Source organism: Rissa tridactyla, chromosome 7, assembly GCF_028500815.1.
Source record: "Rissa tridactyla isolate bRisTri1 chromosome 7, bRisTri1.patW.cur.20221130, whole genome shotgun sequence".
Classification (NCBI taxonomy): Eukaryota; Metazoa; Chordata; class Aves; order Charadriiformes; family Laridae; genus Rissa; species Rissa tridactyla.
Genome location: NC_071472.1, coordinates 17805856 through 17826930, shown reverse-complemented (window position 1 = coordinate 17826930; position 21075 = coordinate 17805856). Strand labels below are relative to the sequence as shown.

Sequence of the window (21075 nt, the reverse complement as noted above, 5' to 3'; positions counted from 1 at the left end):
TATTTGTGTATGTTGAATTACCAGTTATGGTAGCTGAATGTAACATGGCACGAGTTCACAATCCTATGTTCTATTTAAAGGAAACTTAATTGCAAAACTATATCAGACAAGATGCTTCTAAACATGATGGATTTAACTTGGTCCATTTCTTGTTACCGCTAGTAATAATATTTTTTTTGTAAACACTGAATAGTTTGTGGTGCTTTCAAAAAAGGCTAATTTAGATAAGACAGAAGATGTCTTTTTTGATACATGATCCTCAGATAACAGTTGTGTGAATCAATTGAGTATTTCTTCTTACATTGGAAGTTTTCAAAGGTCATGTAATAAATTCTGTTTTGTTTTTCATCTTAAGAGGATTAGACTGGTGGATTATATGGCTGGTTCTGGTGATCTTGTGTTTAACAGGTCACAGATACTGAGACTGCCTTGTATAATCCTTGCTAATAACTAATAAGCAGATGTCTAAGTCTGCATAGGGCAAAACTATAAAGTTTCACATGTTGTTGCACGATAGCTGTTGGAGCAGGTCCTGACTCTTTTTCAGCTGCAAGTAAATGGGAGAATCATTGTCCTGCAACTGCAGGAGATGTATGCAGTGGTTGAATGAATGCTCGTTCCGGAAGTTCTGTAAAATACTTCTGCCATGGTATTCACTTTAAAGGTGAACTGAAGAGTTATAATCTTCTTGCACTTTTAAAGCTGTAGATAGTGTTCACAAGATAGAGGCTCTTCACCTGAAGCAAAAAACTAACAAATTTAAACAGCGCCTGAGATTTGTGCTTCGCTCCATCTTACATATGATTTGACTTTAATTGTGGCTTCGTCTGTAGTACTCTGAGGTATAATCTGCAATGCAAATTTTTATAATCCATGGTTGCTTCTAGAGAAATTCAAGTGTCAGCTTCGTGGATGCAGAAACCTAGTGGTGTGTGGCATCTTCCTTTAGTTAATGTTGCTGTTTCTGAGTGAACATAAAAGGCTAAGAAGAGAACGAGTTCAGGGATTAATCAAATGGTTCATCTTACACCAGTTAAAATAAGTATAAGGCTGTGCTTTGGAATTTTTTTCCATTCAACTCTTGTGTGGTTTTTCATGGCTGGTGAGGCTCTCCCTGTCAATAGATGTCACTGTGCTGCAAGGATTGTGGTAATTTAAAGATGATTTAGCTGGTAACAAACAGAAGACCCAGAAAAGCATGACTGTACTTTCTGATTCCTCAGGTCCTGCCAATTTCACTGAGATAACTAAAGATTTTGATGAGAATAAGGAAAATAAAACTCCGGAAGGCTCCCAGGGGGAGGTTGACTGGCTGCAGCAGTACGATATGGAGAGAGAGAGGGAAGAACAAGAACTTCAGCAGGCACTGGCTCAAAGCCTTCAAGAGCAAGTAAGAAATAAAGCTTGCTTCCTTGAATTGTCTTCCCCAACACTGGAAACCTCATGGCTAAAGGAAAAACTTGTGTTTGGTCAATAACTGCAAAGGGATTCTGCTGGTTTTTGAGAGAACCAGATGAAAAAAGGTTTGCATTTCTTCTAGCTCTGGTGTCAGTAGAGTGATGGCACTGGATACGTCTGGGCACATTTTGTATGTGCTTCGGAAACCATATATCACATCACAGACCTGCAGATTTCTCAAAGCTTTCTGTGCACACTTATGCATTGGCTTGTAACATTATGTAAAACGATGATAAAATGAACTAAACTCTTACTGTCTGTCACCAAGAACCAAGCCCGCCTTTAGCTTCTGTCACCAAGAACCAAGCCCACCTTTAGCTTCCCTGGCAGTTCCTTCTTGCAGCGTGTCACGTCAAGACTCAAAGTGACAGAGGCAGGTTTCAAAGCAAAAGCTAAGATCGGCCATGCCAGGGCAGGTTAAAGATCTGTCTATCCCAGTGTCTTGCTTCTGGTACTAGCAAGTAGGAGATGCTTACTGAAGAATATAGAAAACGAGCATTTACGGGATCCTTCCCTGTTAGTAAGTTGGAAAAAAGATGACAAATAATTTAATTGAAAACAAGTCCTCTAAATTAGACTTGGAAAGAATTGGGATATCAGATTGTGTGCTGACCATCCGTGTTGCACTTGAATTTCAAGACCTGTAACTGATTTCTGCAAGTTTAACTGAGCCACTGAGAGTGAAGCAAGTGCTTAGCCAGGTCTTTCTTTAAATAGGTGCCCTTGTCTGCTCTCTATTAATACTAAAGCTGTCGTGGTTTTCCTTATGAGAGCTGATGTTTCCATGGCTCTTGGATTTTTCTCTCCCATTACTCATTATGAGGTGCTGCTTGGTATGTTCCGTGCCAGATGTAGCTTTGATTCAGCGATGCCGAGTAGTTTAACAAAGACTCCCAAATGCTTTAGAAATAGTAAGATAAAAGGCCTCATGCTAATAATGTAAAACTGCCCTTTGAGTGTTGTTCTGCTACAGTTCTGAAGTGAAAATCTGCTCTTCTAATGATTCATGCATGGAAATGCAGTAGCTGTGGTTATCTTGATTTGAAATACGGAGTTAGGGTTCTGTGTTCAGGTGCACCGAAAGCATTCAAGCCCTGAATTAAGAAGCCAGCTCATTAAATATTATTGACTGGCTTGCTGTAGCTCTGAGCTTTCAAGAGTGGTGGGAGGAACAGGGGCATGATATTATCCAAAGATTAGACGGGTTTGTTGACTTGAGGTTTCTTTGCTACTTGTTCATGGTAATATTTTTAATACCTGGTTGTTTAGTGGTGTCTTTTTTTGCATTCTGCCTTTGTGAAGTACACCTGTTACGTAGAACCACTGGCTCTACTTCCAAAGGCCTTAAAAATAATAAAATCTGACAGGATTTAACGACTCTGTCCTGAGCTGGCTTTGGGCAGAAGTAGTCTAAATTTTGCTGAAGTGTGAGGAGCTTTGTGTGTAAGTGACAGCTTTCCTTAGTGAAGGGTTACAAATTCATTCAGATGCTTTTCAAATTAATGATCTAGAGAGAGCCTTCGGTGTTACTAGAGACTCGCTCTGCTGCATACCAAATTTCAGGAGCTTTGAGGAGCCTTAATGAAGGTTTGTCCCAGGTTCTGTTGCACGGGAACATTGGACTCTCGCTGGTTGCAAACATTCCTTCACACAGAACCTTTAATTTACAATGTCAGGTTTGTTGTAGAAACCAGAGCAGGACAGTTTCAATGGAAAAAGAGCACCACAAGAATTTTAAACAGTGAAGTGTCTCAATGAGCTAAGTTTTGTTCTCTTCCCATCAGGAGGCACGAGAACAAAAAGAGGATGATGACCTTAAACGAGCCACGGAATTGAGTCTACAAGGTGAAACTTACTTAACTTCTTCCAGAACGTTGCTTTTGAGGGAAAATAGATCTGTATGTATGAGTGCAGCTCCCAAATGTCTGTAAGACAGCTGGGATTTCATGCTCTTTTGCTGTGTGCTTTGTTGTGTTTGGCTTTGCGCAGGTCAGCTTTTCTTGCTCGTGGTTGTGAAAGCCAATGCCAGGAAAAACTTAATAGGAAAAATGACTTATTTCAGTCTCTTGAGTTTTTAATATCATTTTTATATATAAGCAAATATATAATTATATATGTAGTATTATATTTATAGGATATTAAATGCATTATGTATAATTATTATATTATATATAGGAAAATGGATGTTGAAATTTTGCATTCCCAGCAAAAGCCGACATGCTGGTAATGGCTGTAGTCAGAGCATAAGGGTTATTTCTTACTTCCACCAATATTTTAGCGCTGATTAATGAATGCACTGGCCTTGCCCAGAAAAATGAGTAAGTGCTCTACCTGTCTGATACAGGATGGGAGGGAGACAGACCTCACTGCAAGCTATAGCTGTTGGAGGTGAAAAAAGAAACCTAAAGTACACTGTCCGTCTTTCCCAAATGCAGCCAGTGTGATGAGCCTCGGGCACTGTTTAACATTTGTGTGAGCCTGGCATGTGAGTGATTTCATACAACCTGGCAGAGCAAAGCATAACCGAGAGAAAATTCCTGCTCCAAAGGAGAGGGAAGGGTAACGAAGTATTGTGTTAAGGTACTTGTAGTTGCTCAAACACCTTTAAAGGCCCTCAGATATTACTGGATGAGCCTGTGTCTGCTTCTGAAGAGATGTCGAATGCCACTTAGACATCCCTGAGCCTGAGTTGTCCCCTGATGAGCTCTGCCAGTGCCCAGTCCCTCTTAGATCTTCCCTGATTCATGGCCGGGAAGAGTTCATCACTGAAGTCTTTACTCCTCCTTGATTTGCAGTTGCTTTACTTAAACATGAGCATTACCTTGTGCTCCTCAACTTGCTACTGTGTCATTTGTAAAGCATCAGCCAGCAGTTGTTCAAGGAGGTGCTAATAATCCTGAACGTATAGCTGTTAGTATTTGTCTTAGAAAGGTTCCCAGTGGTGCTGCAATCAAAGAGCCACTAGTCATCTGAGGACCATTGGTGAAGTGGCATTAGTGGCATTTAGCAATACCCATGGCAAGTGCTTCATGCAGAGACCTACCTAAATGGCTGCATTTCTTTGCTGTAGTCTTACAACAGTAAGAATTCGGGCTTACAACAGCCCGAATAAAGTGTGGAAACCAGCAGTAAAATATTCTCAGTTAAAGGGATTCATCTATAAATTTCCCGAGAAGATTATACTAATCCAGCGTCTGATGATTTAACAGGGCAAGCAGTTTGAGAATGTCTTTGACAAAACGTCTCCATCATAACTGGTGTGATAGTCTCTGTAAGAAAACAAAACAAAAAAATATCCTGAGCAGTGTCCTGTTAATCTTAACTTCTCATCCACCCACGACTTCATAGCTTTAATTTAGCTGGTGAAAGCGTAGCTACTTCTCATGATGAGAACTGTACAAAATCTTAAATGAGTCGGGTAGCTGCAGAATCCCAGGAAGTTTGGAACAGTGTGTACAGGGAGCAGTGGTGCCTTCCGGCTCTTTACAGAAAGCTGCCTGCATTTTGCTCAGCCAAGCAAACTGGAAGTTCCTGCGGTGAGCGGCCTTCTTACCATTGAAAACAATGAAAAGATGCCTGCTGCCAGCAGTAGCATTTTGATGCCAGTTTTAATTGAAAAATGCACTTTGTTAATGCAACTTACAGTTAAAACTGTAATTCATAGCTTCTCATTGCAGGAACTTACAGTTCGCTGGCCAGGCTGGCTGTACTTCTAATGTCGGTTCTGGCTGCAGACCACCAGCGCTCTGAAGCGAACTGGGTGTTTAAATGCTCTTTTATCACCCAGCTGTCATTGCCATAGTGTCCTTTTGTAAATGTATCAGAGAGATGATGCTAAAATTAATTCTCTAATCCAAGATACTTTTCTTAACTATTGCTCTGACAAGTTGGGGAAGGGAGGCAGAGTTTTTATTTGGAAATTCCAACATCTCCTGCTTTCCTTGGAAAGGAAGCTTGAAACATTAGCATTTTATTGTGTTTGTTTATGTGGGTAGATATACCTCAACCTGTTTTGAATTCCTGCGTGTGCCACGGCTTCTCACACGTTGTTTCCATGTATCTAGAGTTCAACAGCTCCCTACTGGACAGCGTTGGTTCTGATGAAGACTCTGGGAATGAGGATGTTCTTGACATGGAGTATTCAGAAGCTGAAGCAGAAGAGCTAAAAAGAAATGCTGAGGTGTGATCTATGATTTCAAAAGCCAGCTGAGAAGTATACCCCTTCTTTACCATCAGCTTAGTGTTGGAGGTAGTTTTGCAGAGCGTTTGTGGAGTCTGGAAAGATCTTTTATGTTCAAAAGTGAAAAGATAGAAAATTTCTATCCTTGAGAGTCTGTCCTATTGTGAAATTTTTACTTACAGAGAGAGAGGACTTCAGCCAGCGTGGTGTTTTAGTTGCAGTGCCATGGGCTTCTAGATCCTGCACCAACACAACTGAGAAGTTGTAGCAAGACCTTATTCCCATTAGGTGAAATGTAACTGTAACCTAGGCTGCGCTGCCAGCTGCTAGCACACTCAGAGTCCACGCAGCAGGGTTGTGAAAGTTGCCTGCTTGCCTCAGTGGAAGGAATACTGTATAGAGTGGAAAAAGTTAAATAATTGGAGTTTCCTTGAGCAGTTTTTATTTTCTTACAGTTCTTTGCCAATTTCCTTACCGTTAAACCAAGAGTTAGATTTTAAGAGTATTGTCAGTGAATCATATCAATAACACTTCCTGGTCAGAGAGGATTGAAAAATAATTGTCAAAAACCAATCATCGTTGTTTAGTTTTATTGTCAGTGAACAGAGAGAGTATGTTTCCTGCATGCAAAGAAGGCATTGTCTGCTGACATTACAGGTGCAGGACAAGAGAATCTGGGCTGCATATCTGGTATTAGCTGTTAAATCTGTGTACCACTATCAAGGGTATTTCTTTGATATTGCAGAAGTAAGCCTGGTGTGCCCTTTTTGCTTTTCTATGTTTATTTGGTGGATTAATTCTGACATCAGTGGAAGTCACTCAGGAAATGGTTGTTTAGAAAACTTCTCAGTGTAGTGCTCGTGTCAGCAGCTGTTCTGAGGTCAGAGCGGCTCCTTTGCATTTTCACTGGCTGGCTGCAAGATTAAATAGGATGGGAGGCTTTTTCCCACTTCTGGAAGGATTCTCTGTTTGGTCTGAACCAGGGTGTCTGTTTCTGTAACCCTTGATTGGGTTGCAACTTGGAATATAGTAGCCAAAGCTGTTATCTTGGGTATAAATCACCTTGTCTGTAAACTATGTGGGACAAAAGTGAACGCCTAAAAGCTTTAATTGGAGTTTGTTTTCAGACAGGAGAGCTTCCTCACTCCTATCGTCTCATCAGCATCGTCAGCCATATCGGAAGTACATCATCTTCAGGTAAAAGATACTATATTTTATTCTTCATCTCTTATCTAGTTTAAAAAAAATCTGTAATGCAGAATTACCATAGTAGGATTATTTGCAGAGAAAAATTCAGGCAGCAAAGCAAGTCTTCCATTGTGGCTTGCAGTTGGGGGGAGCAGGTTGAGGATGTCACAGTGCCTAACTGTGGCATGTGGATGAAGTACAGCTTATGGGGTCTGTGTGATTGCTTGTGCTTGTTACTGGCTCGTTGACCAGGAAGGGTGGAGGGACCAGGATCTTAAGGGTGTTTTAGTATTTAAATCTGACACGGCTCACTGGAGCAGGGTATATAGCTAACCAGCTTCCTGGTTGAACTGCAGCATGAAAAGAATGGTGCGTTCTCTGTTTTTAAGGTCATTATATCAGTGATGTCTATGATATCAAGAAGCAGTCCTGGTTCACCTACAATGACTTGGAAGTGTCTAGAACTCTAGAGGCCACCGTTCAGTGTGACAGAGACCGAAGCGGTTATATCTTCTTCTACATGCACAAGTAGGTGTCTCAGGGAATTTTGGTGCTGGTGGTTACCTGCTGTTTGTCAGGAAGTGGGCGTCTCTTCTTCCTCTAGTCCTCTTTGCTGGGTTGAAAAGTATCTCCATGTATTTGTCAGAAGAAATCTTAGTCAGAATTATCTGCAAGAATGACAAAATTGAAGTGCACTGCGTTCAGAGGCTGGAATTGTATGTCACTAATACATAGGGTTTTAACAAGATGCATTAAACCATCTTTTAAGAAGGGGATTCAGTGTCTCAGCTATGCACTCATTAGACTAAGAATCATAATGGAGCTTGGGTTTTTTCCGTAAGTGCTGTGCTATTTGTAAATTCCTTTATCCCTGCTCCTGCTGGTTGTGTTGTTGCAGCCGTGGTCGTCTCAGGACAGGGGCAAGATGAGCTTTGTTAGGTAGAAGTGATATCTTTTCAGGCGCACAGAACTGAAGAAGGGGTTTTGTACCTCAGTGTGGCCCCTTCTTCTGTCTTTACTGGTTGCTCTAATAAAGGATGTTACAGACTGTCTTGTGTTGCTTCTGATCGGGACTTATTTTCACTATTGTTACTGTTCTCTGAGGCTTACCACTGACCTTATTCATTGTAATAAATGAAAAAAAAGGTGCTTTAGGATTCAAGGAGCCTTGCTTAGAGATGCCAGATAAGACACCTTCTCTGACAGGATCCGTGACGCTTGCATTTGTGGATTAAATCCAGTTGCCGATTCCCTCAGGGCTGTCTTATGTAGCAGCTTGTTGTACATAAGTTTCACTATTGTTTTTTCTCTCTGTCCTAGGGATATCTTCGATGAGTTACTAGAAACAGAAAAAAATGCACAGCCACTTAGCACGGAAGTAGGAAGATCGGTTCGTCAGCCTCTGTGAAGAGTAAAACACCTTGTTCCTCCTGAGGAACAAGGAAGGTTCTGAACTTGTGCCAGACACGCAGGAGTAACAAACAGCTCAGGGCCAAAACAAGAGACAAAAGGTAGAAATATGGGACGCTCGGTTTGTTGAACCATCTGTGCAAGTCCTGGGCCTGAACCATGCGTTTAAACCTTGACATCCCAGAGCGATCCTCCTGTGGTGAAGTTTTTATTTGTTCCTCAAATAATTCTGTCAGCATGGAGCCTTAAAGAGTTGCATCAAGCCACAAGACTACAGCTGCTCATAAACTGATTTAAATAAAATAAAAAAGTGCAAAAAGAGACTCGACTTTAAAATTCCATTCACCTGTAAGACGTGAGTGGCGAAGATTTACATATCACTTGGCTTTTTTTTTTTCTTCTCCTCCAAGAGCAATTTAAGCAATAGATTCTGTAACCTGGCGTGTGTTGTGTTAGTAATATTCACTGGAAACCCGGATCACTGAGTACGCTCTTGCCGGTCATCTCGCTGACAGGCGTTTTGGAATCACTCAAGCTGATGCGTTTTGACATTCATGGGTTTGTAAGCGCTCCGCTATTTACATACGGTTCCAGGAAACAAACTGTCGGTGCTGTAGAATGTATTGCATACCTGGTGGCAGCTTTGTCGGGTTGTTTTGGTTTTTTTTTTTTTTTTTTTACACCATTCACTGTCATCCTCCTTTAGATGTGAGATTATATATGTGATTTCTTTTGTTTTACAAGTTCTATTATTTGATTGCATTTTCTTCATAAGGTTGTGGCATGAGTACCGTTTGGAGAGGAGATGTCTCTCTCTGGGTGCGCGCAGTATTTCGCGCTGAAGTTTGATCGCTTGGGGCTGCTTCGATGTAACTCTGGGGGCAGGAGAATGCCTGGAGCAGGCTGAGAGCAGTAGCCAGAGGTGAAGCAATGGCCGCTTTGTCATCTTCCGAGAGGGAAAGAGCGTTCTAGCGTTGCCCTTTCCATGCAGGCCTGGGTCACTGTGAAACGGGAACGGTGGGAAAAGGGCCTGCAGAATAGCGCTTGGCACTTGAATCGCCCTTTGATTGAGCCGTCATGGTCTTGCCTTGGTCTTCCCGTATCCCAGGGCAAGAGGGTTTTTACTGCAGCTTTGCCTCTGTTCTCCTTCCTGAGGAGTGCAGAGTGCTCAAACTGTGAAACTAAACCAGGTGGAAAGCTTTCAGAAAGCCCATATTCTGCATTAACAGAACACTGTTAGGAAGAAGTGTTGCATTTTATTGGATTTAGAGGCATGATTCTCCTTCTATAGCTTGTTTCAGCAGGGAGGGTAAAGCCCAGGGAGTTCATTTTTTCAGCACCTTCGCCCTTACTTAGGAGCAGACGTCTCATTTCAGAGAAATTCTTGCTTTTAAGCGGAGTAGTTGCTTTTGTTTTGGCCTCTAGTTCTGATTTTTGCAGCTTGAGTTTGAGAGGTGAAATACTTCTTTTAAGAAAAACAAACAAACAAAAAAAAGCCACCTTTTTTTGCTGTCAAGATAGCTTCTGGGTTTTTTAAACTATTGTTAAGAGTTTCTCAGGAATAAACCAGCTGAAGCAAAGCAGACAAAACCATGGATTTAGGAGACAGCATGTGGAAGTGCCCTCTTTCATGGGCACTTCCACACTGGAGTTGATCCTGGGGGGCTGGCAAGGGAGATGCTGCCTCAGTGGCCTCTTCTCACCTCTGTGGGCAGCCATGAATGACAGCCGCCGGTCGTCCTCCCCACGCCAAGTACTCTGGGGACCCCAGCGTGGTGACAAGACTGACTGACCTTCCAGTCCACGTTGTCGGATGAGCGGGGTGGGCCTGGTCAGGGTGACATCTTTCTGGTTTCCGAGCTAGGAGCCAACGCTCGGTTATAAACATGGCAGAGCGTTGATCTTGTAAGATGCAGCCCGGGTGGGTGTATATGTTAATTTATTACAAAGCATTATACTTTTCTATTGTCGATACTAATTTTGGTAGAATTCTGGGCAATGGGAAGAGGCGGTGACGTGGGAGTTGTCCTTTCTGCTGGTTGCCCCTGTGAAGGTGATGAAGGGACTGCTCCGTCCAGAGGGCAAATCTGTTTTCCCCAAGTGCATCCTATGCTAGTGCTGTAAATAACCAGTATTCCTGTAGTATCAGAAGTCAGCTCTGCTTTTTTGGGTGGCAAGGTTGTTTTTCCAAGATGCTGCACTCCAGTTAATTTATAATAAAAGCAAACATTGCCCGACTTTTCAGTGCGCTAACTTTTGTTTAAAACCACTTCTTGTTTGGGTCGAGGTGTGAAAGCTGATGCTTGAAACCGGCGTTCGTTGTTTTATGAAGAGTTCTTAATATTATTCCAGCCATTAAGAATTCACAGACATCTGTTAATTAATTTAAGCTTTTTTTTTTTCACTTGGTGTACGGCAGCTCAGTTGCCCCTTCACTCTGGCAGGAGTGTCCGTGGAGTCCCTTCCTTGCAGAAGCCAGCTGTGTCCCTGTCGGAGAGTGGCGGGGAGGAAGATGGGGGTACAATCCTCAAGGGACACGCTGCGATCCTCAAGGAGCATGCTGATGATGAGCTGTAACGTTCCCACTGCTCATGCTGTCCTAGCAGTGGATTCAGTATGGCCATCCCTTCCTGGTGGGATACCCATCCTGGGGGTGGAGAAGTTCAGTTGCGGTCCCTGCACACGTGCAGGCTCTTCTTCAGACGTACGGAGTTGTGGTTAAACATTTACCCGCTCCTGAGTCAGCTTAGTTTAGTCCAAGCGTGATGCAGCATATAAATGCAAGGAACTCCCATCGTGCCATTAACCTTGCCCCTCCGTTGTTTCACTTCGATAATTGGGTCCTGATTTATTCCCCTACTCCAAGAGGTGCAAAACTGTCCGTGTCGATGAACTGGAGCTTGTGTGCGTGGGTCCCTGGGGAGCCCTGGCTGGCGAGGGCTGCACAAAGAGCCTTTGCAAACCAAGGACTGGTGTGCCGACTGGTGCGGCAGCCTGCAACCGCTGCGAGGAGCTGAGCGGGAGGAGGAGCAGGGCTCTTGGATGCCTGCGGCCATGGCATTGCCTTCCACCTCCTGTACCGCCTGGATAAGCATCGCCTGTGCATCTTCCCATCCTGCTTCCTGAGGAAGGGCCGATATCCAGCCCAGCGCATCCTGTTGCGGTTCACCCCAGCGTGGGGCGCGTGGGGATGGCTGTGCTTCGGGATGGGGGGACTGGGAATAACTCATCTGCATTGTTTTCTTTTTAATGGAGCTAATTATCCCTGTAAACACCCGCCAAAGAGAGAAAAAGGGGTGCAGGACCCCTGGCAGCTCTGCTGCCGGACTCCAGCCATGCCTGCTTGCGGGGTGGCTGCTGCCGGTTTCTGCCTGCACCCTGACTTTCTGGTTCTTTACACTGTTGATGTGGAGCAGCACTTTTCTCTGTGTTTTAGCAGACCTGTTCCTCTCTATTTACAGTTTTTGCTCTTGGGTTCTCCCCACTCCCTTTTTAAATGATGTGTAGATAGTTTGGGGGTTTTTTTTTAATTTTATTTTTTTTGGTGAAATTAAAACCTCTTTATTAACCCTCTCTTGGTTTGGGATCTTATTTCCGTGCCACCTGTGCTGCTGCTGGTGGTGGGCACCGCACCTCTGCCCTGCGTTTGCTGTTGGGACTTTGCTCAGTTGCCCGGGACCATCGAGTGTGTGTGTGTATGTTCAGCGCCACCCAGCACATGCAAATCCCAGCTTCCCTGTCGGAGACGTGTCCCTGGGGGGGAACCTCAGCCCCTCTCCAGGTCCCCCTGGATCCCAAGCAGCAGGGAAGTGCCCTCCTCCTGTCCCAGGAGAAAGGACGAGTGGTCGCTGGTGACTGTCCCCAGCGGGCGCCATCCCTGCATGCGTGCCGTGCCTGTATCTTGTCGCTTTTACCTTTGTTATCGCATGTGTTTACTGAGGTTCACGTGATAACGCAGGGAGCGGCTCCACCTGTATACCAGACCTTTAGTCCCGAGCTGCAGCTGCCGGGGTGGGATGGGGGTGCCCGGGGGGGCCAGCTTGTGCCTTGCCCCCGGGGGCAGTGAGGGTGAAGGACCTGGAGAGGAAGGAGCTGAGGGTCCTTCTCTGTGCTGCCTCGGTGCCCCATCAAGACCCGCATCCCCCTGTGCCCTGTCTCTTAGCCGAATAAGCCCCACGACTGGGCTGAACCCAGGCGTCGGGGAGGAAGACGCAGCCCCATTCTCCAAATATATTTTATTTAATAAAAATAAGGAGGTGGGGCTGTCCCCGGGCACAGGCTCTTGCCCTAGAAGAGTCCTTTGTCCTTCTTGAGTTTCTGTTGTTTCCACAGGGGCAGGCTGCTGAAGGCAGCGCGCTTCATGCCGAAGGTAGCCTCGAAGTCCTGGTCGGAGAGGTGGTACTGGGGGAGGAGAGAGGAGGCTGAGCTAAAGCCGGGGGGGCTTCCCTGGTCCGTCTCCCCCCCACAGCAGCCCCCCCGGCCTCGGCTCACCTCCTTCCTGCTGGGATCCACGCCCCGCGGCAGGTCCTCGGCCGAGGTGTTCACCAGCACATGCAGGGGGAAGGTCTCCAGTTTGTCGGGGAGGAGGGTGGTGGTGGAGGTGAAGATCTCTTGCTTGGATGTGAGCACCTGGATGCGGGGCGGACAGGGTCACATCAGGGCCTGCCTTGTGTCCCCAGGAATGGAGGCACCAGGGTGGCTGCAGGTGTCCCCGCACTGGAGGATGTGTCCTTGCAGCTCCTGATGCCACCTGCCAAGGGACAGAGGGGCTTTCTGTGCCCCCTCCCACCCCAGCCACCTTCTCTCCCTCTGCCACTTACGGAGGTGAGCTGCCCGAGGCTGCTCTCGTCCCCCAGCTCAGCTTTCAGCTCCTCGTAGGATTTCTTGTCCTGGGAAGGGGACAAAAGCGCTCAGCCCCTCGGCACAGGCAGGGATCAGGCAAACTGCTGCCCTTGCCCTGGAGATGCTGCCTGGGGCCAGATCCAGACTTGGTTCCCATCTGTGAAGGGTCCCCCCTGGTCTTTCCAGCCCCTTCCACGACTTACGTCCCAGTTGAGAGGATCCCAGGCCAGGAACCAGCCAGTGAAGGTGGGGGGCTCGTAGCCCTGTTTCACCACAATGATGGGGGTGTCGAGGTCGCGCCCGCTGGGGTGGGTCCGCAGGTACTCCTGCACCATCACTGCTGCCGCCTCCTTCTCCGACTCGTTAGCGCCTTTCCCAGTCCAGAAGAAAACCTGCAACAGGGTCACCATGTCCACCACTGGGGTGGGATGGGGCCCTCTGGGGCCATGCCTGACCTATGGCTGGGGGCACGCAGGATCTGTCCATGGGGAAGGGCACTGGGAGTCCATCCTCAGCCATCACTGGAGCAAGGGGGCTGGAAAAAAACAGCATGGGGCCAGGCACATTGGGGTTTTCAGCCTCCCAGGCCATCACTTCTGGTCGCTGCAGGTTCTCCATCCCCTCCGGGGACATCAGCTTGTGGGATCAAAGGTGTTTCCCCCCCAGCTCACCTGGTCCCAGGTGTCCAGCAGGTAAACTTCATCCTCCTCCAGGTCATCCTGGGTGAAGTCTACGATCTCTGTGGCCAAGAAGGTGCCTGTCTTGTTGGAGCACTCAAAGAGACGGGGGGACACAGAGGGGTTCTCCTCCTGCAGCCTGGCAGAGCGCGGAAAGCGGTGGTGGTGGTAGGAAAGGGGCTCACCTGGCTTGGGGACCGGTGGCCCATCTCACCCCTGAGGGTGAGCAGGGACAAGGGACCCCTGGGCACAGGGCTGGTACCTCTTGCTGTTGGCATACTGGGACTTGCCCCCCAGGGCCACCCAGAACTCAGCTGGCTCCTGTCCCTCTGCGATCACTAGCTTCTCCGTCTTGGAGATGATGTCAGCCACCGTCTTGCCCATTTCACGCTCGTCCCCGCTGCAGCCCTGCCGAGCAAGCATGGCTGCTCCATCACCAGCCCCCACCAAGGAGGAGGAAGAGGAGATGGGGGCATTTCTCTTGGGAGTGGCAGCACCCACCCCGGAGCCCGGCAGTACCTACCTTACCATACCAGAGGTAGCAGCAGCTGGGGGTCTTGAGCACAAAGACATCATTGGAGTTGAGGGAGGAGGCGCGGACGGCCACCTCGAAGGCCTTGGTGTTGTACTCATTGGTGCCATGCACATGGAAGAGGCGGGTGGAGGGCGTGGGCTCCTTGCTGCCTGCCCGTGAGGTGCCACCCTGCAGTGACAGGGACAGGAGGTCACCACCAGTGCCACAGGTTCAGACACCTGCGGGCTTCCCCCCCGACAACCCCAAACTCACCGCGTACACCACCATCTTGCCCTTGAAGATGGCCATCAGGTGGGCCGGCTCCTTGCCCATGGTGACACGGACCTGCACGGGCTCGTTGTTGTACTTCTGGTCCAGGATGACTGCTTGGTAGGCGGAGGCAGCCAGCTCGTCCGTGCTGGCTTGGCGGCCCTGGACAGGTCAGAGCGGGGCTCAGCGCCCACCACGGCCCCCTTTTCCCTCTTGGGAAAAGGGAACCCTCATGCCATTCGCACGGGGTCATGCATAGAGCACCCCCAGTCCGAGGAGGTGTCCCTGTCCCCCACCCACATGTCAGTGACCTGTGAGTCTCACCTGCCAGAGGTAGATGATGCGGTTCACCTTGGACCCCACAGTATAGGTGTAGAGCACCAGGTAGCAGTCCCCGCCGTAGAAATGTCCCAGCCACTTCTTCTCCACAGGCACTAGCTCCTGGTTCTCCACACGCCAGACCTGGTGGGACAGGGACGTTCTGCTGCCAGGGCTGGTGCATCTCCCTGCCCTGCAGCCCCTGGGCCCCATGGCATCCCCCAGTGCAGCCCAGAGGGTGCCCAAGAAGGTCCCATGTTCTGCCCCGGCCACTCTACCTCCACCTCCCCGGATCCATCATCCACCATCTTCTGCTGGGCGGCCATCTGGGGCTTGGCGTGCAGCGTGGTGGCATCAAACTTCACCTGCTCCACCTTGGCTGTGGGGAAGGACAGAGGGCTGAGACACATCCTGCTTGCCATGGGGGCCCCCACAGCCCGCCCCGATCCCAATCCAGGGAGTCCTGCAGCATCAGAGGGGGACACTCACCCACTTTGCCCACAGTGTGGGTCTTGCCCAACCCGCTGGTCTGGTTGGGGACGGTCCATTTTTGGAAGAGCTGCCTGAAGATGGTTGACTCAGACCCATCATTCTCTGTCTCCACACTGGTGCTGGCTGGGTAGTTCTTGGCATTGATGAAGCCCTGGGGGGATTCAGACCCAGAACATGGGTACAGGGTGTCTGGCATCCAGGGAGCAGCCAGGATGTCCCATAACCGACCTCTAACCCAGCACCCACCAGCGCCCTGCTCATCGCCTGCTGCTTCTCCTCCTTATTGGCGTTCTTGCCCTTCCACACGAAGATCTTGAGACCTCCTTGATCAAGGATGTAGCAGTCCTTGGGGAGGAGACAACAGCAGAAACTGGGAATTTGGGCAGGTTTAACGCTTCAAAAGCCGATCTGGTGGGCGAAGCCACGGCTTTTGAAGAGTTAAAGCTGCCAAGGAAATTGGGCACCCCCAAACATTCCCATGGGTGACAGACCTCATGCAGGAGCATGTCTTGAGTCAGGGGCCGAATCCCCACCTCCTGTATGACCAGGTTGCCGCTGGCATTGGAGAGGCTGGCAGGGGAAAAGAGAGGAGAGGGCGTTTGAAACGGATCTGTAAAACCCCTTCCCCACCCCCACCTCGGGGTGGCAGGGTTGGGTGAGGGTGTTCCCTCCCTATCTCCTTCCCCACTCCGATCATGGCAGAGGTGGTACCCAGGGACCCTCTTGCCCTGCCATGGTGGCAACCTGGTTTGCAGCTTGCCCTGCCATGCAGCTCACTCATGGCCATGAGGAGGGACAAAAGAGTGTCAGATGTGATGGGGCCACCCAGGGACATTGCCACCGTATCCAAAGGTCACACTTGCATGAGCATCTGTCCATCAGGTATCAACCCTATTAGCACCAGGGACTCCCTTACTCCAACTGCATCCAAAGGACCTGTCCCCATCCCTGCGGTGGCCTTGACCCCTCTTGGTGGCTGTCCATGGGGATAGCAGTTGTGGGATATAGCAGAAATGGGTGCTGGGTCCCTCTGGCACCCTGCAAGATGCCCCCACAGGCACCCCACCCCCAGCAACTCACTGGTAGAGCTTGAGGGAGGAGTTGAGCTTCTGATCCACTTTGTCATCAGGGATGGCTGCCTTGATGTCCTTCTTCTCGCCCAGCACATGCGTGAGGACCTGCATGAGCCCCGGCGAGGCGCCCTCGTTCTCACCATCCACTATGCCCACCTTGGCACGGCCCCCACGCTCCCGGTCCCGGATGTCCTTAGCCAGGATCATTGCCTGCACCCGGAGGAGAAGGGCTCAGCCCAGATCAAGGAGGGGGTGACCCGTCACCCCCTTCCTCCAGCGGGGGGACCCTGGGACCCCCCCGGCCATACCTTCAGCCTCTCGTTTCGGTTGCTCTCGGGGCCATTCCACTGGATGATGAGCTGGCCCAGGTCCAGCAGGAACACATCCCCCTGGTTGAAGCTCTTCCAGCTCATCTCCACCTGCGGCAGGATGGGATTGGGGGGATGTCAAGCAGCAGGACACCCGGGTCCCCCTGGCTCCGCAGGCGCCGCCTGCCCTGGCTCAGCACTGATGCCTCTATTCCTCCTCCCTACCCCAAGCGGGCCTTTTCGGGGAGAGGTTGCTCCTGAGGCAAGGCAGTGGTGGCCCCACACCCACTCTGTCCCCTACTTGAAGGCAGCTGTGTATGCCATCCTCTGGCCTGATCCTGACCCCAAAGAGCATCTCTGCGTAGAGGTTGGTGGCTAGGGACCCCCCCGCACCCCATAACTCACCTCTCCTGCCGTCACGTTCTTCTTGCCCTTCACATGCAGCAGGCGCTGGACGTTGTAGGTGTTCGTCTCCACGTGCTTCATGCCTGAGGCCACCCCACCCTTCTTATAGCTGGCAGGGGATAAATATGGTGTGAGCCCTGGGCGTGCCCCTTCCCCTCCAGCTGGGTCCCCTCCCACCTCTGTGTGCAGGGAGGTGTTCGGGGAGCCACCCACCCGCCCACGTGGGTGATGGATGGAGCAAGACCAGCTCCAGATCCTCCTCCTGCCTCCCCCACCCCACTGGGACAGGGCTGTCCCCATCTCCTCTGGGGATGTCCCCATGGGGGGGCATGCAGAAGGTCCCCCCCCCACAGTGGGAGTGGGTCCCTGGCAGTGACCGACGTACATGAGTCCCTGCTTGAAGTAGGCACGGAAGGTCTCACTCTCGTGGCCCTGGACCTCGCGGTGCTGCACGGCCACCGTGCCCAGGTGGTCGTCCATCTGGGTGGTGTAGATGGCAGCCGCCCCCTGCTCGTCCTGGCTCGAATCCTTGCCCAGCCAGTAGTGGATGCTGTAGCTGAAGCTGCTCCCGGTCTTGCGTGTCTGCAGGACACAGGTCCCTGCTAGAAGAGGCCCCCTGTCCCCAGACCACCCCAGCCAGGGACATCCCTCCCTGCACCCCAGTCCCACCCCCGGGGCAGAGCCCATCCCTGATCCCCCCCGCGGGACCCCAGGTTGCCCTACCGACAGCAGGACATAGCAATCCCCTTCGTAGAAGTTGCCGTAGCTTTTGGTGGGCACTGGCACCATCTCCATGTCCTGCAGAAGGAAGGGAGACATCAGCCCTGGCGGGGACCCCCCCACCCCAGCCCCAAAACCTGTGTGGGTTTAACCCTGGGTGCCGCACTGAGACCCCCAAACCCAGGCACTGAGGACACAAAGGGGGAGATCTTCCCTCCCGCAGCCACCCCCCACCCCCCCAAACAGCCCGGCGATGGGTGCCCGGGTGATGGGTGCCCAGGCCGGGCCCCTGTCCCCACCTCAATCCGCCATATCTGGAGGCCCGGCGTGGTCTTGTCAAGCGTCCTTTTGACTTTGGTGCTGAGCTCCACCATGGTGACGGCTGCTGCAGGCAAGGGGACCTGCCGAGGCATCGGCAACACCCTCGTTAATGGCAGGCGGTGTCGTTAAGAGCTGGGAGGGAGCCAGCCTGCTGTGCCATCTGCTGCCCTGCCCGCTCTGCGGCCGGACGGGCTGTAAACCCCCCGTCCGGAGCAAGGGGACCCCCCCGGATCCCCTGCCCAGCCCTCGGCCTGGCTGTCACCGCAGCTAACGGGGGGCTGTCACAGTTCCGTGCCAGGGTCTGCGGTGGGCAGGAGCGGGGTCCCCTGAGCGCCCCGGTGCCCTGTCCTGTGCCCGGACACGGGGCAGGGCCGTGCAGGGCATCCCCAACGCAGCAGCCGCAGCTGGGTGACACCGCTGTGACCTGCTCCTCCCCAGCACCAGCAGGAACCAGCCCCCGCTCAGCCTGGGCCCGGCACGGCATGGCACGGCATGGCACAGCGTGGCATGGCCACTGCTGGTGACCTTGCACACACACACACACACGTGTGCAAGCACACTCTGCCCGCTTCCAGCCCCCTCCCCCCCCAACTCCCGGACTGCCGGATCCATACCCCCCAGGGAGGGCACAGCCCCTCCCCACAGAGGTGACGAGTGTGCCAGGGCTCAGCCCGGGTGCTGCTGAGGTTGCCCGCAGCCATCCCTGCCGGGCAGTGGGCAGGGGGAGCTCGGGGAGACGGCGTTGGGCAAAGCCCCCCACCCCGTGTGCCCTGGCAGGGAGAGCCAGCAGCGCCCACGGAGAAGTCTCTGCTCCCCCAGCCCCACAAAACCCCTCCTGGTCCCACTGCGCCGCCCCAAAAGCACCCACATCCCATCCCGCAGATCCGGGGGGGGGGTGTGTGTGTGTGGCGTGTGACATCCCCCCAGCACAGCCCCGAGGTGGGGCACAGGTGGGTCCCCAAGCCCCATCCCCACACCACCACGGTGCCAGGAGCGGTGGTGGCTGTGGGATGCACTGCCTCCCCCCGCCACCCCATGCCCACCTCCCTGTCATCCCCCCCCCTGCCCCAACCCCTCACCTTCCCTGCGGGGCTGGGCACAGGTGAGCGTACCTAGGCAAAGTGCTCGGGGTGCCAGCACCCAGGAGACCTTTGTCCCCTCCTGTCCCAGCCTATGTTCACCATATAAGGGCAGGAACAGCCCAGTGTCAAGGTCCCCACGGCCCTTCGAGGCTTCACGGCACCTGAAGAGCCCCGTTACTCATGGGGTAATTGCCCCCCACCCCCCCACCATCCAGGTGCTATTGCAGCACAGGGCAACCCAGGGCACCCTCCCCACGGGCTTTGCTGTGCCCAGGGTGGTACCTGCTGAGCTTCCCAGACCTGCTTCCCTCTTGTCCTCTCCTCGGCACCGAGCCCACGGTGATGGGGTTTTTGATGCCTGCACCACCACCACCCCCCCCCCCCAAAAAAAAAAAAGGTTTCCCAAAGTGATAACAATGAGCTCAACCGGGGCGGGGGTGTCAGCCACAAACACGGAGGTGCCCTGATGCCACAGGGATGGGCTCTGACGCTGCCCTCCGCTCCCTGGTCCCCAAAACCCCCAAACCCTCCCCGGCCACGGAGCACGAAGCCATTTGGTTTTGGGTTTTTGGGGGGGTTTTGGTGCCACCAGCTCAGAGCCACCAGCGACGCAGCGTCGTCTCGCTGGGGCATCACTTTTCCACCTCACGCGTCCTCCTGTCCCAGCCGTTACCTGGCACATCACTCCCCTGCCCATGGGACCGTCCCCAAGTTGTGCCCCCCCCCCGCCCCCAGCTGGATCACTGCCTGATGGGCTTTGCCTCCCTGCATTAAGGGGGGGTCTCTGCAGCCTTGGGGATGGGAAGGGGGCGCAGGGATGGGGCTGGGGTTTGGGGACACGGGACAGGACATAGGGTGGTGGCACGGCTAAGCCGTGCCACCACCCTATGTCCTGTCCCGTGTCCCCAAACCCCAGCCCCAATGGGTGGCACTTTGCTGTTGGCAGAGAGAATGGAGTCCTGCCCAGTGGCTCCCAGCCCCAAATGGGGTTTGGGGGGGCCGGGGGAGGGGGGGCCGGGACATAAAGCTGGGAGTGTGGGGGATGTCACAGCAGTTCCCCAGGGCTCCCCTTCCCGCTCTTATCTCTTCCCCAGCCCTGCAGGATTGCTGCAGCCTTATCTCGGCTGCCCTGCTGAGCCAGCAGCCCTCACCACCAACGTCCTGGACATCTCGGCATCCCGGCCGTCACTTCGGCGCCAGGCAGGTGCCCTGATGCCACGGGGATGGGCTCTGCTTTCCCCCCCCCCCCCCCCCGGCCCCCCAAAACCCCAAACATGCCACCCAGCTCCCAACCCCTGCACCTCACACCAGTGTCCCCGTAGGTCCCTTACCTGGGTGCAGACCCCCCCGGCAGGGGGTTGTGTGTGGGGCTGAGTTTTGGGTGGGGTGTGCCACCCAGGTGGCCGCTCTCCGCTCGGTGGCCGAGTCCCAGGGCTGAGCCCGTCGGTGTGGCACAGGGGTGGGGGGGGACCCCACGCCAGCCCCAGAGGGCTCGCCCCCTCCCCGGGCCCCCCAGCCGGACATGCTGGGCCACTAATGAACTCAGTAATTAGTGCAGCCATCAGGGAGGACAGAGACTTCGTTAATGAGGGGAGGCATGGAGCCAATGAGGGCACGGCGGGGGGGGGGCAGCTAAGGGACCCCCACTGCCTGCACGTTTGCAGCACGCTGCCCGAGAGGGTGACACAAGTCCCCCCACAGTGACCCCCCCAGTCTATCCGGGGGGCATCTGACGCCTTATTCGGAGGAAACTGAGGAAGGGAGAACTTGTGACACACACTCACACCCCCCACCAAGGCACTCACCTCCACAAGCCC

The 21075-nt window shown here is 52.0% G+C and overlaps 2 protein-coding genes across 6 annotated transcripts in view; one reads left to right on the top strand and one right to left on the bottom strand.

Annotated features, from left to right (window-relative positions):
- USP37 (ubiquitin specific peptidase 37) overlaps window positions 1–10480 on the top strand; it is a 35948-nt gene extending 25468 nt beyond the window's left edge. For all 5 annotated transcript variants that reach the window (XM_054209055.1, XM_054209057.1, XM_054209054.1 and 2 more), the window contains 6 exons: window positions 1224–1390; window positions 3243–3303; window positions 5523–5638; window positions 6766–6835; window positions 7216–7354; window positions 8147–10480. In XM_054209055.1, the coding sequence (XP_054065030.1) occupies window positions 1224–1390; window positions 3243–3303; window positions 5523–5638; window positions 6766–6835; window positions 7216–7354; window positions 8147–8234 (641 nt within the window). In that variant the 3' untranslated portion in view covers window positions 8235–10480. The remainder of the gene's footprint in view (window positions 1–1223; window positions 1391–3242; window positions 3304–5522; window positions 5639–6765; window positions 6836–7215; window positions 7355–8146) is intronic.
- Window positions 10481–12516: 2036 nt separating this feature from the next.
- Window positions 12517–18387, bottom strand: VIL1 (villin 1). Its single transcript, XM_054208851.1, has 19 exons — window positions 18155–18387; window positions 17859–17933; window positions 17521–17717; window positions 17136–17244; window positions 16731–16841; window positions 16430–16632; window positions 15841–15919; window positions 15596–15694; window positions 15347–15500; window positions 15136–15236; window positions 14864–15001; window positions 14543–14701; window positions 14279–14458; window positions 14018–14163; window positions 13750–13894; window positions 13282–13470; window positions 13057–13125; window positions 12728–12865; window positions 12517–12637 (listed from the first exon to the last, which is right to left on the bottom strand). The coding sequence occupies exons 1-19, from the start codon at window positions 18266–18268 to the stop codon at window positions 12524–12526; spliced, it is 2520 nt and encodes an 839-aa protein (XP_054064826.1). The 5' UTR covers window positions 18269–18387; the 3' UTR covers window positions 12517–12523.
- Between the last annotated feature and the right edge of the window lie 2688 nt (window positions 18388–21075).

What these genes read in the sequence shown, in the direction of transcription:
- VIL1 (XM_054208851.1), bottom strand. Translation starts at nt 18,268, where the DNA reads ATGCCTCGGCAGGTCCCCTTGCCTGCAGCAGCCGTCACCATGGTGGAG. An exon ending in AAGACATGCTCCTGCATGAG is followed by an intron (nt 15,695 to 15,840) that starts GTCTGTCACCCA and finishes CTCCTCCCCAAG; the next exon opens with GACTGCTACATCCTTGATCA. An exon ending in AGGCGATGAGCAGGGCGCTG is followed by an intron (nt 15,501 to 15,595) that starts GTGGGTGCTGGG and finishes GAATCCCCCCAG; the next exon opens with GGCTTCATCAATGCCAAGAA.